This window comes from Pongo pygmaeus, chromosome 18 (genome assembly GCF_028885625.2).
Source record: "Pongo pygmaeus isolate AG05252 chromosome 18, NHGRI_mPonPyg2-v2.0_pri, whole genome shotgun sequence".
In the NCBI taxonomy this organism is placed as follows: Eukaryota; Metazoa; Chordata; class Mammalia; order Primates; family Hominidae; genus Pongo; species Pongo pygmaeus.
The window spans coordinates 52,625,998-52,641,132 of record NC_072391.2 but is presented as its reverse complement, the minus strand read 5'-3'; the positions used below and the strand labels follow the sequence as shown (position 1 = coordinate 52,641,132).

General features: G+C 34.1%; 1 protein-coding gene across 1 annotated transcript in view; it reads right to left on the bottom strand.

The window, feature by feature from the left end:
* The window catches only part of LPCAT2 (lysophosphatidylcholine acyltransferase 2), a 76,349-nt gene that overhangs the window by 40,448 nt on the left and 20,766 nt on the right, over window positions 1-15,135 (bottom strand). Inside the window, exons 4-8 of the mRNA XM_054453270.2 lie at window positions 14,821-14,933; window positions 12,795-12,855; window positions 11,892-11,950; window positions 10,293-10,327; window positions 7,138-7,192 (exon numbers count right to left, since the gene is read on the bottom strand). Of these exons, the coding sequence (XP_054309245.1) occupies window positions 7,138-7,192; window positions 10,293-10,327; window positions 11,892-11,950; window positions 12,795-12,855; window positions 14,821-14,933 (323 nt within the window). The remainder of the gene's footprint in view (window positions 1-7,137; window positions 7,193-10,292; window positions 10,328-11,891; window positions 11,951-12,794; window positions 12,856-14,820; window positions 14,934-15,135) is intronic.

Below are 15,135 nucleotides of genomic sequence, written 5' to 3'. Positions count from 1 at the left end.
AGGGGCCAGGGAAATGCAGCCAAGAGGAAGGTGGTGCCTAGGGAGAGAGTGCACACAGGAAAGCTAATTCTGTTAAGAGTGCTCTATAGAAGAACTAATACCTGATGTTGGCTTTTTAAGAATAAGCGAGATTTTGTCAATAGTTACTGTTTATTGAATTATAACTACAAACCAGGCATCATGCTAGGTGTTTTACACACATTATTTTATTTCACTAATTTTTCCCCCATAGTAGGTGCTCAGGCACTGCACTAAGCCCTAAAAACATGACAGCAATGTCCCTACCCTCAAGAAGCTCTCCATTCAGTAGGGTAGAAATTTATGAAACAGTGAGCTAAATCCACTAATAAGAGTTACCATCCATTAAACATCTACTGTGTGCTGGGTATTTTATATTAGGGGCTTTATATGATTAACTCTCTAAACAATTCCTTGAGGTAAATCTTACCACTTCCATTTGATAAATAAAGAATGCAACTAGAAGTAGTTAAAAATACCATTTTTTTCCAAATGGACCTGTTTTCAAGTTTTGTCAATCACATTAAGAAACCTGTAAGCATTGGTATCTCAGAGGTGACATTTAAGCAAGGGAATGACATGACCAGGTCCAAGTTTTTAAGTGGTAACTTCAGCAGTAAGGAGTGTATGCACCAAAGAAGAGATTAAGAGCAGGGAGAATGTCTGGAAGCAGCTGCAATCATGGGAGAGATAATAAGACCTTGAGTAGAGGGAGTGAGGATGTGGAGGATGGCATGGATGCAAGTTGCATTTTTAAGATAAAATTTATGGAATTATAGAATAATGTGCTATAGGACAGTTTTACTTTTCACATTTATCTGATTATTTCCTCTCTAAGGGGGCAGCTGCAAGCTGCAGAAAGAGTTCTTGGACTGGGTTGCTGCTTGAGATCTGCCGTGTGATCCTGGAAAAGTCATTTAGCCTTTATGAGCCTCAGTGCCCTCTCCTGTCAAATGAAAAAATTAACTAAATGATCTCTGAAGTCCTTCCCATTGGAATTCTGTGTGTGGCTCTCTATTTTACATAGTTGTTTTTTAAGATAGAAAAATAAACTAAGCCACCAGAGGTCCCCACATCCTTATATATCTAGAATAACTATCTTTGCAAAGAAATATTTCTAAAAATTCCCTGCATCCTGATCTAGTAAAATTTCTTGTATTTGCTTAGTATAAAATCCAAGAAAAAACCAGTAAGTTGAAATTAATGTTCATAAAATCTCTAACAAAACAGTGTAAGAAATTAAAGTTTTTAATTGCCATATAATTCTTCATTTTTTAAAAAAGTCAAACAACCATTTGTAATACACTTGATTTGTAGGTCATAAAAGCACATACTGAAAACCTTGAAAAATAAATTGCTGCTACGCTGTTAACCAAACATAATACAATGAAATACAGGTTTGGTTTTATATTAGTGCAGGTAGTATTTTTCATAAAATGATTTTTAATAACTCTCATATTGGTGTGACATCTTATTCTTAAGGAATAAAGTTCCACTGAGAGTATAAAATAATTAAAATCCTAAATTTGACACCCATGGGCCTTGGAGGCCCCATTCCTCCTAAGAAGCAATTCAATGGAAATTCTAATAAAAAGTCACCTCTCCTAGAATAAGACCTTGCCCTCTATATCACATTTCCATTTTGTACAGTCATTCAAGGCTCACAGTATGAATGTATCCTTTATTTGGAAAGAAAAATCAATCAAAGAGAGGGGAACATGATTGCCACTATCTTTTGTGGTTCACAACACACATCTATATATCCCAATGACTTCAAGCCCCCGAGTTTTCCTTTCTAACTTCATCTTCTCTCAGTATCCTCAGTACTCACATTGATGACTCACTTGACATCTTGCCACAGATATTCTTCTAGACTCTACCTCAGCCATGGAAACAAACTTATGACTCTAATCTCTGCTAAGTTCTTCAATCAATTTCCCCTCATTATCCATTAGTGTTTATTTCTTCCCTAATCTGGTCTTGCATAGACCATGACAACCTAATGGTCACATCTGGATCAATCATCCCTCTTTATCCACTCCCTCTGGCAACATCTCTCTGCCTATCTACACTGGACTTAGGAGTCAGATACTTCTGTATGACCTGTTACTTAGAGTCTTTCACTTCTGCCATGCCCACAGTGCCAATCACACATCCTCAGCCACCTCTCCTGATCTTGCCTTCACATTCCTGTTAGGGACCACTGAGAGATGCTAAAAATGTTACATATGTTCCATGCTTTTCAAGTTGCAATTCCACTTTTACCTCACTCTTGTGAGGTACAAATGGTACTTCACTTTCAACTTTATAAAGAAGACAGCTTATGTGAACTTATTCCCTTCTATTGCACCTGAAACTGGCTTCAAAGCTCCACTCCCCTCTCCTTTCAAATACAGTATTCTCTGTACCTTCCCCATACTTAACTTTGCACCATCCCGCCCCAGATGAGGAGGAGACTAAGCGACATGTTTCTCAGGTTAACATCTCATTTGTGCTTTTGGTCCCAGAGTCCCCCACTTCCTCTTAGTCCTTAAATTGCATACAAGCAATATACAAAATTCTTCAGCCTACTATTTAAGACATCCATCAACCAAAGCCAGTTACTTACATAGATTCTCAGTATCACTAAAGCTAGTTTATTCATTTTTTCTTGACTACATCAAGCACATTCCTTTCTACTAAAAAAATGATGAGGAAGATTGAGGAATTATGACACTATAATCAATCTTTTATTTTTTCCTTGTAACAGAAAAGAATTTTACAAGGACAATCTTAAAAAATGTGCAGTTCTAGTTCTAGTTCTAGTTCTTTCTATAATTCTTCTTTTAAATCTTCAAAGAGAAAAAATGCAAAAGAAGGAAGATATTTTTAAACAATGTTTGCTGCTTCCTTCCCAAAAGAACAGAAACATCTAGATGAGACAGAAAGTAAAAGTTAGTGCTTATTGAACACTTAGTGTGTGCCAGCACATAAGTAACTTTATTACTCCTCAAAACTCTATAAATTATCTGTCATTATCCCCATTTTTGTCAGTGAGGACGCAGGCTTAGAAAGGTTTAATTTTCTCAAGTACATACAGGTAGGTAGTAACAGGATTAGAACAAAAACTCTAGTTAATACCCTTTTTATTTCTCTATTAGTATTCACAAATTCCAGAATTTTACTAAGTTCCAGAAGAAATTAGCTTTGTTAGAACAAGTAGGGTGTGTGTGTGTGTGTGTGTGTGTGTAGTTGTGTGACTGAGGTTTTCTAAAAGACTCATTTTAGATTAAAAACTACAAATAATTGTAGTGCATTTGGAAACTTAAATAAACTATATAAATGTCTTTGAATCTTCCCTAAGTAATTAGCTCTCTAAAGATCTTAAAAGTGATATATACATGTAGCTGTTGATCATAATACTCATTATTAATTGCAATCTTTTCCTAAATCAGAAATTCCTTTTAAATAAAAAAAAGCAAATCTTTCTATTACTTTAAGGAAATGAAACGCCCACCACAGAGTATTTTGGGCCTAATGCTAGCCACTATAAGCTCACTATAAGCTTTTAAAGGAATTTTCCTAAAGAAAATACAGTAGTCTCCCTTATCTGGGATTTTGCTTTCCGTGGTTTCAGTTACTAACAGTCAACCATGGTCCAAACACATTACATGAAAAATTCTGGAAATAAACAATTCATAAGTTTAAATTGCATGCCATTCTGAGTAGGGTGATAAAATTTCATACCATCCTGCTCTATTCTTTCTTCATCACAAGGAGAAGAGGGATGAATATAGTACAATGAGATGTTGACAGAGAGAGAGAGACCACATTCACATTCAATTCTTATCTATATTGTTACAACTATTCTATTTTATTATTAGTTATCACTGTTAATCTCTTATTGTGCCTATTTTATAAATTACATTTTATCAGAGGTATGTATGTTTAGGAAAAAAGTTAGTATATATAGGGTTTGGTATTTCTTGCAGTTTCAGGCATTCACTGGGGGTCTTGGAATATATCCCCTACAGATAAGGGGGGACTTATTATATATCTAATATGCCCACTACAGACAATTTTTATTTATCTATAATATATACTAAATGGCTTCTAAAGTCAACATGCTTTTAATGCAAACTGAGATATAGCCTATGAAGGAAACTGACTGCACAGTCAGTGTAAATGGCTTGTTTCCATTCATAAACTAGCTGCAGCCCACTTAGTGCTTTATAGTGTGACTTAGCATGTATTCTCTCTCATGAGATAAACTAGCAGACTCTTAATTCATGTCACATTTTGCAATGTTTCCTACTAGCTATTTTATTCCCTATGCCCTAAGCCATATCCTTATAAAAGTATACTTGTGAAGCAGCTGGTTAATAAAAGTATGACTAAAAGATACTTTAAGAACACCCATTATGCCACATTACAATTCAAAGAATAATTTTTAGTAGAACCATTCTGTAGACAGACATCTTCATCTTTGTTCAAGGATGCCAGAAGAACAATTACACAGGACATGAGGTTTAGAACTAACTATATTTTTAAGATCCAAGAGTTGAGAAAATAATAACCTTTTCAAAAATACTGTATGTCTCTATGTTGGGAAGCAGAGAGGGCTGGGAAGAGGTGGTAAGAAAATATTCCTAAATATTAGACTCATTATATCTTAGATATCTAATGATTTTGGTAATTAAAGACTTTGGTAGTCATCATTACTGAGGGGAGACTTGTGAAACTAAAGGATATGGCAGTCAACATAATGGGGTGTCATGTGACTCACAAAAGCAAGACTGTCTAAAATGGCACTTTGATAATTCATTCAAAGTTCATTTGAAAAACCATAAAATTAATACCATATTCTTGAATAATATATCTTGAATTAGGTTTACCTAATATTCAAGAAGTTCTAAAAACATGTTTAAAATAAGATAGTAATAAGGATTTCCATCAATTTTAAAGAAAAAGAAAAAAGGGGGTTACTTGAGAACAACCAAGACAATTGAAACTGGAGCAACTAAATGTACTGCGACCACAAACCAATCTCAAGCTGGGCCTCAGCAGACGTAGTGGAAAAGCTGGAGCCTCAGAGATGGCCCAGCTATCACAGAGCTTCAAGCCAGGGTGTGGTATACTTAGTGCCTGAAGGGCTGCTGGGATACATTTTCAGTTAAATCCAACAGTGAGTATTAAAATATCATAAAGTATTTAGGAGTCACCTGGGTGAAAGGGGGAGTCATAAATTTAAAGTAAACATAATTAAAATAAGAATATCTGTACTAAATTTGAAGTCCACAAATTCCCATCCTCTTGTTCTGCACTACAATTCTAATTCACCAAATCTCTGTCGATGCAGCTATTTTCAAGCAGCTGAAAGTCATTTTATTTGTGAAGTTATGGAACAAAGAATACATTGTTTTCTTTGCCAGAAAAATATGATCCAAACAGGTCTTAGAACTGGCTGGAGAATGCAAATATTGTAATTTAAAAAAAAAAAAGACAGAAAAAGAAAGAAAGCCATGACACAGAAAGGAAATGTGGTAATAATGGTCATGACAAAAAAAAAAAAAAGAGGAATCTGAATACCTCTGTTGTAATGCAGTTTGACCACTGACATGCTACGGCAAAAAAGACAGCTTTGTGTACATTTCTACATGTGTTGCTAAATCTTGTTTTAGCTACAGAGGGGTACATTGAGAGGAAGAGACAATATCTTGCAGAGAAGATAGCATGGCTTTTTTAAAGTATGAGTTTTCTTGTTTTTTTAGAAAAGTGAAACAGGCCTAGACTACCTGAGCAGTTATTAAAGAAGCAAGAGCAGTGCTCAGAGTATTTAGAAATATTATGATATAAGGCTTCCTGAAGTGTATTCTATAGAACACTGGTTCCGGGAGATATCCAGAGAAAAAGGTTCTGTAAGTCAGACATTTCAAAGGCACTGAGTAATCTTGAGAAAAAAAAAATTCATTTTGTTTACCTTGATACTTCCTAACGTTATTAAATTAGTTTTTGTTCCCCAGGAACCTCTAAGAAAAACCCAAGAACAAGTGTGGGTTTTCTTTTTTTTTTTTTTTTTTGGCCACAGTGAGAGATACTGAGCTGGTTTTAAAAGTGGGGGTGTGTGAAATATAATTAATAAACAGATATTTTCAAGACAGGCAGAAAACATGCAATCTCAAGAAAATTTCACTAAACTCATTCTGAAATGTAATTTGCCCTCCGAAATCATTTGCTATTACTGACAATCTCTAAATGGTCAAATCACTAAGCTATCCAACAAAGCGAAATAGTATTCTTGTGAATTAAATTCCACAGTCCTGTCACTTAGGCACTAGACCCCACTCAGAACTCTGCATAACACAGGCAAACTTAAGGTTTTCGTTACACAATCCATGGATGCAATTAGAAAATCTAGGAGACCCATTATCAAACCGTCTCTCTTCAGAGACTACCTGAGGGTACTGCTAAAACCGACTGGATTCTGAATTCAGGGGTCTATTCTACATCACATCTAGAAACTAAGAACAGCTCTGGAACCAACCTTTAGAGCCTTAAAAATCTGGTCGAAATTTTCAGAATGTTGTAATAACTCCTCTCTCACTACCTGCCACTGTAATTCAAACCAAAAGACTGTCCTGTGAATGATGATATGTACTGCCTCCCAGACAGAATTTCCTTGGGCTTTTCATGTGCAGGGTGATTTCACAGTGAAGGCTTCTGACCTCTATGTCTCTCCCCTAGACCCCAAGTAGCATCTCTTAGCTTTCACAAAACATTTTCTTTAAGGAGGTGTGGGGGCTCTATCAGCTATGGTCAGTTCCTTTTGTCAGGATGTGAAAATATATCATTCAATTTGGCAGAGGTCAGCATTAAAGGAGTAAAAAGATGAGAGCAAGGTGATGCCCCTCTGGCCAGTCAGGGTGATTACATGTTTTAAGTTCCCAGAATCTACAGGTGTTTTCTAATATGATTTCAAGGGCTAAATCTGACAGCCTAGGTTTATATACACAATTTGTAAAACACCAGGGTTTATATTATGGGTGATGGACCTTTATATCTGGTCTCTCTAGACTAGAAGTTCAAAATTAAAGGAAAGGCCAAATCTCAAGTTCCAAGGCTATATTTTGAATGACTTACCTCAACTTCTACCTTTGTGAAGAGCTGGCAGAAAGTAAGCATACAAAGCTGAATGCTGAAGAGAAAAAAGAAAAGTCTATCTTTATACAGTAATGCAAGTATCATCTTATATTATTCAACAATAATTTCTTTAGATACAAATACCCCCACATCACACTTCATATATATTTTGCATTTACAAATGCTACACTGCAGCTATAACACTTTTTGGGCCTAGACAACTATTCTTTTTTTTTTTTTGAGACAGTGTCTTACTCTATCACCCAGTCTGGAGTACAGTGGCGTAATCACGGCTCACTGCAGCCTCAACCTCCTGGGCTCAGGTGATCCTCCCACCTCAGCCTCCCAAGTAGCTGAGACTACAGGTGTGAGCCACTGTGCCCAGCTTAGACAAGTATTCTTGACAATTATTATTCAAAAGTTAAATCATCAAATGAATACCAAATATGTATTTGAGTCAGAGCCGCAGCTCAACAGACTAAACCACACATTTGAAGTTTCCTTGACAACACAGACTCAAAGGCCCAAGTCCCTAGAGAAACTACCCAAGGCCACATTTTAAGGCACGTAAATGTGTTTATAAAACTCCTAGGTAGATCATTACATTTCTGAACTGTTTTCTGACATTAAAAAAAATCAATGGGCTTTTCCTTAAAACTGGAAGCTTTATCAAAATTGTCTCAGTTATTAATAAATGTTTTAGTTATGAGGAAATTTGAAAAGCTTCAATTTCATTGTAAAGGCAGGCAAAGGCTGTCTTTAAAGTGGTTAAGCAACCCTCTGAAAGATAATGTTTGAAATAGTTATTCCTACTTATAGCTTTCCAGTACATATTTAGACTCTCTGGATAAGATTTCTACTGGATTTTTAGTTTAGTCTCATTAGATAATTGACCCAGAAACCAGGCAGAATGGATTAAACTACAAATTTAAGAAAAGAACCAACCAATCTCTTTTCACTGTTAAGAAATTAAAACATAATTTATCTGTAAAAATTACCTGAGGGGACTTATTTAAAGAATTTAGGAGCTTAAGAATTTAGTTAAAAGAAATAATTTAGAAAGTAGATATATCACTTTCATAATTAATTATAAATTGTTAATGTGTCAGTTCACAAATCTTCCATTTGAAAGAAAAAAATCTTTTACTATCTACAAACTCTAAAGTCAATCCACACTATCTAGCATAAGTTGTTTTTAATTATTTAAATGGAGCTATGGAATTCAATTACTTGAATAGATGCATTCTATTCTGAAAATTCTGAATACTGTAAAAAATATGAAACCACACATAAAATCTCATTTAACCTGTCTTGTCCACCCTACAGACAGACCAAATACTTCTTATACTGATACAAAACTTCTCTAAGTTTATTCCAAGTCTCCTTTTCCTTGGGATATTCGTTTTGGTATAAAATCTGTTTCTTAGAATCCGTATCTGGAGTAGCACTTTGAGCAAGGGCAATTGAGAAAACAGATTTAGAAGTAACAGACACAGTGCTAACAATATTAACTAGATGAGAAGACAAAAGTGGACGTGAGATTTGCAATAGATTGAACAAAAGAAAGCTGTGCCTTTTAAAGATTTTGTGTTCGTTTAAAAGTCCTGAAAAATTTTTGATTCTCAAAATATTTTTTCTCCCTTTCATTCCTGAATTCTTTCTTCTAATTTCCTTTTCCTTTTCTTACATAATTCTCAGTTGAGAAGGCTAGATAAACTAAACCTGTCTATTACATTTTCTATCCCCAGTTCCTCTTCCAGAAAAGCTTTCTCCTATTTGATCACCACATTAACCTGGACTGCTGGGCAACCAAAAAAAGTCCTATTGGCCACATCACTATCTCTGTAAGGAACTTAACCTGTAAAGGCCCAAAGGATGGCACACCTCAGAAAGTGGAAGTATGCTACGCATCCATTGTTAAGGCACTTCGTTTTCCTAAATACTTTCATACTACCTGTTTCTCCCAATTCTCCCATGTCTAAAAGCAATCAGGAATTCAAAATAAGTAATGGCATGAAACATGTATTTTAGTCAAATGAATAAATTGATTTCCTGGTAAGTGAACGATAATATGCTGTTTAGATATCCTTTACAATTTATGTTCTTTATTTTTGGTGTTATTTGCTTATCTTCAATTATCAAGGACTGAAGCATAACAAGAAAATAAGTGTTTCATATGTGTTAATATTTATTCTACTGTCCCATCAGTTACCTATTCTGATTTAAATTTATTATTTCAAAGCAATGTATATATACACAAAATGGAGAAATTATGCAGTTTTGATTTCAGAAGTTGGTTGGATTACGTTGAAGTTATCTAAAAAAGCCTACAGTTTGCTTAAGGCAACTGATGATTTTCTTAAATATTTCCAAGTGATTGTCACCTATCCATCAGCAATGTTATCTGAGCTTTGTGCTTAACAATATGAAAACTGGGTAAGACCCTAAGGGAAGTCTTTAAATTCAGGTGTTTCATATGGCTCTCACCAAAATTTAAACAGGCTCAGACTTATTCAGAGGGAACTAAACAAACAACCTTGAGAGAAACCAAGTTTCTACATGTTCTGTTCTTTTTAAAGGCCTACTTCACATCAGCTTGCTTAATAATGAAACTGTATTCTTCTTCTCTCTTAAGTAAAGTGCTTATAGAAACTGCTGATTCCAGTGCTTTTCAAATCCAAGAGCAGAAATGAAATCTTGTTAGCTATTTTTTCAACTCATATCAGACACATCATAGCTATTTCAGGCCATATGACTAAATGTTTCTGAATGGCTTAAACCAACATAGTAAGTAAGGATACAGAGACTAGATAATGCCAAATCTGCAATGGAAATAAAACTATAAAATTAAAGCTAACTATGATGCAAACTAGGTCACTTATAAACTAGCAGACAAACACTTGAGACCCATTTGAATGGGACAGATGACTAGAATTTTGCACACAGGAGACTCCAAGGGTTAGTGGTCAAGATAGTGATGCTCTGTACAGAGACTTATCAGTTATAAGACTTAGGGCTCTGATCAGAAATCTTTATGTTTTTAAATATAACAATATTTTTAAAATAATACTTTTTTAAAGAATGAATAAATGATCTTTCTTTTTCTTCACTAAAATAAAATTTATATAAACTAATAATAGACATAAGTGACTTACAATGTATATCCTTGCCATGTCCAGGTCACAGTATCCTATAATAACAAAAATTATTTTAGCTGTTAGTCTGGAGGAAAAATACTAAACAAAATAAAGATCCTGTTTTAATATGGGGATTCATGTATTTTTTCTGAAATTAAAAGCAACATGTCGAGAAGTAAAATAAATACATTATTGTTAAAGAACAGTGAACTGATCTATGAATTCTTGGATTACATGTCTACATAGCAAAGATCTTCCTAATGTCAACAACTTTTGATGAAATGACTTGTTCTAATTTTTTAAAAACTATTTTACATGCTTAGCCACTTTTCTCCTAATATGAACATATCTGGATAATTAATTTGCTTACAAAAAACTCAGAATATATCAGTTTTCAAAAAAAAACTTGTTTGGGGGAAATAAAATAATATGAACATACAATAAACTCAAACCTATAGGCAGAAGTACAACAAATAAAAGTTTGATAGATTTTAATTCTTTTTTTAACCATAGATGTCCAAGGTTGAAAAACCAGCCTCTAAATAGAAAACTGATTTGATCAATAACCCTTAATCTTAAATAGTAGAGATAACTAATAATTATATCCTGGCTTTTAATATAAATTCTCTAGTAAAGAAAGTTCCTCTCAGAACAAAAACATTCCCTCAAAAATCTTTCTTTAGGAAAATGGTGGTACAATCAATATCTAGAGGACAACAATATACCCAACTGGAACAGAAAAGACTACTTCCTGAGTCAACTCTGGACTTTATATAAGATGTTAAGTTAGGCTAAGAGCAGCGGCTCATGCCTGTAATCCCAGCACTTTGGGAGGCCAAGACAGGTGGATCACTTGAGGTCAGGAGTTCAAGACCAGCCTGGCCAACATGGTGAAACCCTGTCTCTATTAAAAATTCAAAAATTAGCCGGGCATGGTGGCACATGCCTATAGTCCCCACTACTCGGGAGGCTGAGAAAGGAGAGAGAATCACTTGAACCCAGGAAGCGGAGGTTGCAGTGAGCCAAGATCGCGCCATTATACTCCAGCCTCGATGACAGAGCAAGACTCTGTCTCAAAAAAAACGAAAAAAACAAAAAAAACAAAAAAAAGATGTTAAGTTTTCTCAGGTATTTTCTTATTTAATTAAGCTACTTACTACCAACGCTAACACAATTAGTAAGTACTGAGGCAGTAATGAAAGACCAAGCCTCTTTAATATTTATCCTGCTATTTCAATACTTCTTCACTAGTAATGACCACTGAACCAGGAAAAATTTCCTTCTAGAGTTAATGAAAATCACAAATTTTTAACTATTCATTCTAATGAGACCCTAATCTGGGAATTAATCACACCAACATGGTAACAACAGAGTAGAGGCTAAGAAAATATCTTCCTGAAGTTCAGTAATAGCAAAATAATATTTAATATTGGTATCAATGGATATGTGCCTATCTTGCAAAATTTCAAAAACTAGATGTGGCGAGCAGAATGAGCTCTCCCATTTGCTTCCACCATTTATCTGTTCACAACCTTATTTATATATTAAAAGGGGTTCCAGAGAATCTACGCTACTTGGAATACTGAAATTCTTCCTGTGGTAAAATACTGTGCTTACCAGGTTGTTTGGGTATCTAAGGAGGATTGGCTGCACTGGAACTCCTGGAATGAAGGCTCCTGCAACCACATTGAAATTTTATAATGTGTTTTTATGTGAATAAAAGTTTTACGATAAAGAGAAAATTAATAAATAGTATAAATAGACTGAATATTTTAAGAGTATGTGTAACAGAAATCATTTGCTAAATGTTGGTAAATCCCTAGTGCTTACAAAATGAGGGATTTTTTTTTGAATTAAGAACTACTGAAGCAAAATATTAAATGCTGTGCCTATGCCACTTAAAATATTTGTTTATTTGTTGATTTATTTCTCCACTTTTTTTCATTTTCCAAGTGTTAATATTCAACAGAATTGTTTTAAGTAATGATAAAATCAAGACAAAGAAAAAATAAGAAGAAAAGCTACAAGCTACAAATGCTTGAAGCAAGAACTACCACAATTGCTAGAAGTGAGTCATAACTTTGCTGCTGAGCATTCTAGCAGCTAATACAAAAACATTTTAAAGTATTACAAATCATAATGAAAGCTGCATTCACTGACTTCTAATGTTAAAAAAGAAGTGAACCTTAGAAAGCATCTGAAGACATTATAATGATAATGAGATAGGTTTTCTACTTGATGACATAGAACTTTACATGTCTGTGAGGGTTCCCAAACACACACACAGCCACACATCCTAAGCGCACATGCATGGAGTGGACACTCCAAGGAGAGAGGAATTATGACACCAAAGAGAAAGCAAAACAGTAAGTTCTGTGGATCCACAACGTTAAAAAGTTGCTATCAGAAAAGAAAAAAATGCTCAGAGCAAGCTAAAGAGTTATTTTGTGTATTTCTATCAAATCATTTGCAAAATCTTACATATTACTTTGTTAGAATACATAATTTAATTTTTCTCACCTGGTTTAAAAGTAATCAAACAGGAACGATTAGTACAAGTACCTTCTGGGAAAACTAGTATCTTGGGAAAAAAGGAATAGATTTAATATTTCAATCTAATTAATAAATTACCTCTTTACTCGCTTTCTTATGACTTCACAAACAGCTGCCAATGCTTAAAAAACAAAAACAAAATAAAAGGCTAACACTTGATTCTAATGAAAGCTACTATCAGATTATTCAATTTTCTTGTAAAGAAAGTGTTGTCTATTAATTTAATTAGAAAACGGATTTAAGCCTTGAATAAAGAATATACTTAACAAATGTCTCTTAATGATAAAACTAATGATCTGAATAAACTTAAAAGATGTAGAGCATAATTCATGGTCAAAGTGTGCATTAGGCTACATTAAATTCTTTCTTCTGCTATATATCCTTAATCAAATAATTTCCAACTTTGTTTCAGTTTTCCCATTAATATTTACTCCCACAACATATAGTTCAGGCATGTCATGATGACAAAGGGAAAAAGATATGTGTACAATGTGCTTTATGTTTACTTGAATTAGTCGACATACGGAATACAACTTAATATCTTTTTTTCTTTTTGAGGCAGTGTTTTTAGCTTTTAACACACTTCTTCATGTTTTCAAAGTAAAAGATATGCAATATGTTAGTTTCCCCATTAAGTAAAATAGTAACTTAATTTTCTGATGCTTTAAAAATTTAGCCATGAATAAACTGCTAAGTGAATAAAATAAAATAAAGTAAAATCCTGCACTCACAGCAGTTAGCAAAGTATTTTTATGATAATTAGATAGGGAAAATATTATTGGGCTACATTGCCACAATAACAGGTTATTTATAAAATAAAAATTATGAATAGATATAATTCCATTCTCCAGTTTAAAAGTGGGTTTCCTATGACAACGGGATACAATATCAAATATATTTTATTCAGTGAAAATTCAACAACTAAACTACTAACAATTAATGGATATACAGTGAATCGTAAAATCTCAGAGCTGGAAGGGCCATTAAAAGTCACCTAGCAGATCTAATGCTTGATTTCTTTCTACAATAGTGGTAGTTCAGCCAATGCCTGAAAATTCTAGAAAAGGATTCCACATCAGATCATTCCACTTCTGGACAGAAAGTTGTTCCTCAAGATGAGCAAAATGAGCTGAAATTTATCTATTTGTTATCTCCCACCTACCAGTCCTAGATACATTCTTTGGATCCACGGAGAAAAATCAAACCCTACTCCCAATGCCACCTATTCTCAGTCCTCTTTTTAATCATTCCTTATATGCTTTGGTTTCTAAAACAACCTGTTTGGTCACATACTTTCCCTTGGACTTTAACATCTTCATGTCATCTGTGTGGCCAGATAACTGTAGGACTATTAGTCTGCTAGAGATGAGTTGTTTTCAACTGGGCAAAGATAAAGGGGTGCCTATTAGAATCACCCTTGGCTTATTTTGCAGTACATGTTACCCCCCAACCTCCACATTCCAGGGAAGGGGGTGGTGAGATGGTAAAGTTTGAAAAAAAGTTCTACAGGTGATTTTGATATGCCCCTTGAACTGAAAAGCACATCTAAATATACTTCAGGTGAGATTAAAGATCTTAATCACTTACCCACCACAATATTGAGTATAACTGAGCTTATATAATTAAGCTTCTAAAATATGAAATAGGAGATACTTTAGTATAATCGTAATAGATACTAAGGTATCTCCTATCTCATCTTTAAAGTGGTAGTTAAATTTAGAGCCAGAGAATCAAATTTTTATAACACAAAGAGAAAATTGGTTCAAAGAGTTTGGAGAATAAAAAAGAATAATACATTTAACTCCATGGAGTATCTCATGGGGAAGAGGACTTCTTAGTACTTGCTACTGTATTTATTCTGCACCTATTATGCTAAAGATACTTAGTATAGGTGTCCACAGATATTGCTATCTGTGGATTCAAATGAGTAAGTCTACATACATACAATTAATAAACTCCCAATATATTTAAATTAACATCTACCATGTTTTACCTGGGGCCATTCTCCTCCTGATGTTGTTCGCTTTAGTATTTCATTTATTGTGTTTTTTCGGGAATCCGGATCTACACGGGACACCAAAACTGGTTGCACGGCCCGTAACAGTCCTTTAAAACAAATGAAAAGTCAAAGGCAAGCCATTTTTTGGCTAAAGAAACCACAACAATAATACTGGATATATAACACATTGTATGGAAAATTTAAATGAGTAAATCAGAGAGAACAATTAAAAAACAATTTATTAGAACTTAGCTTCTAATTTTGAAAGGAGAAGTGGATATTTACAACTAAAAACATTTCAGTAATTTA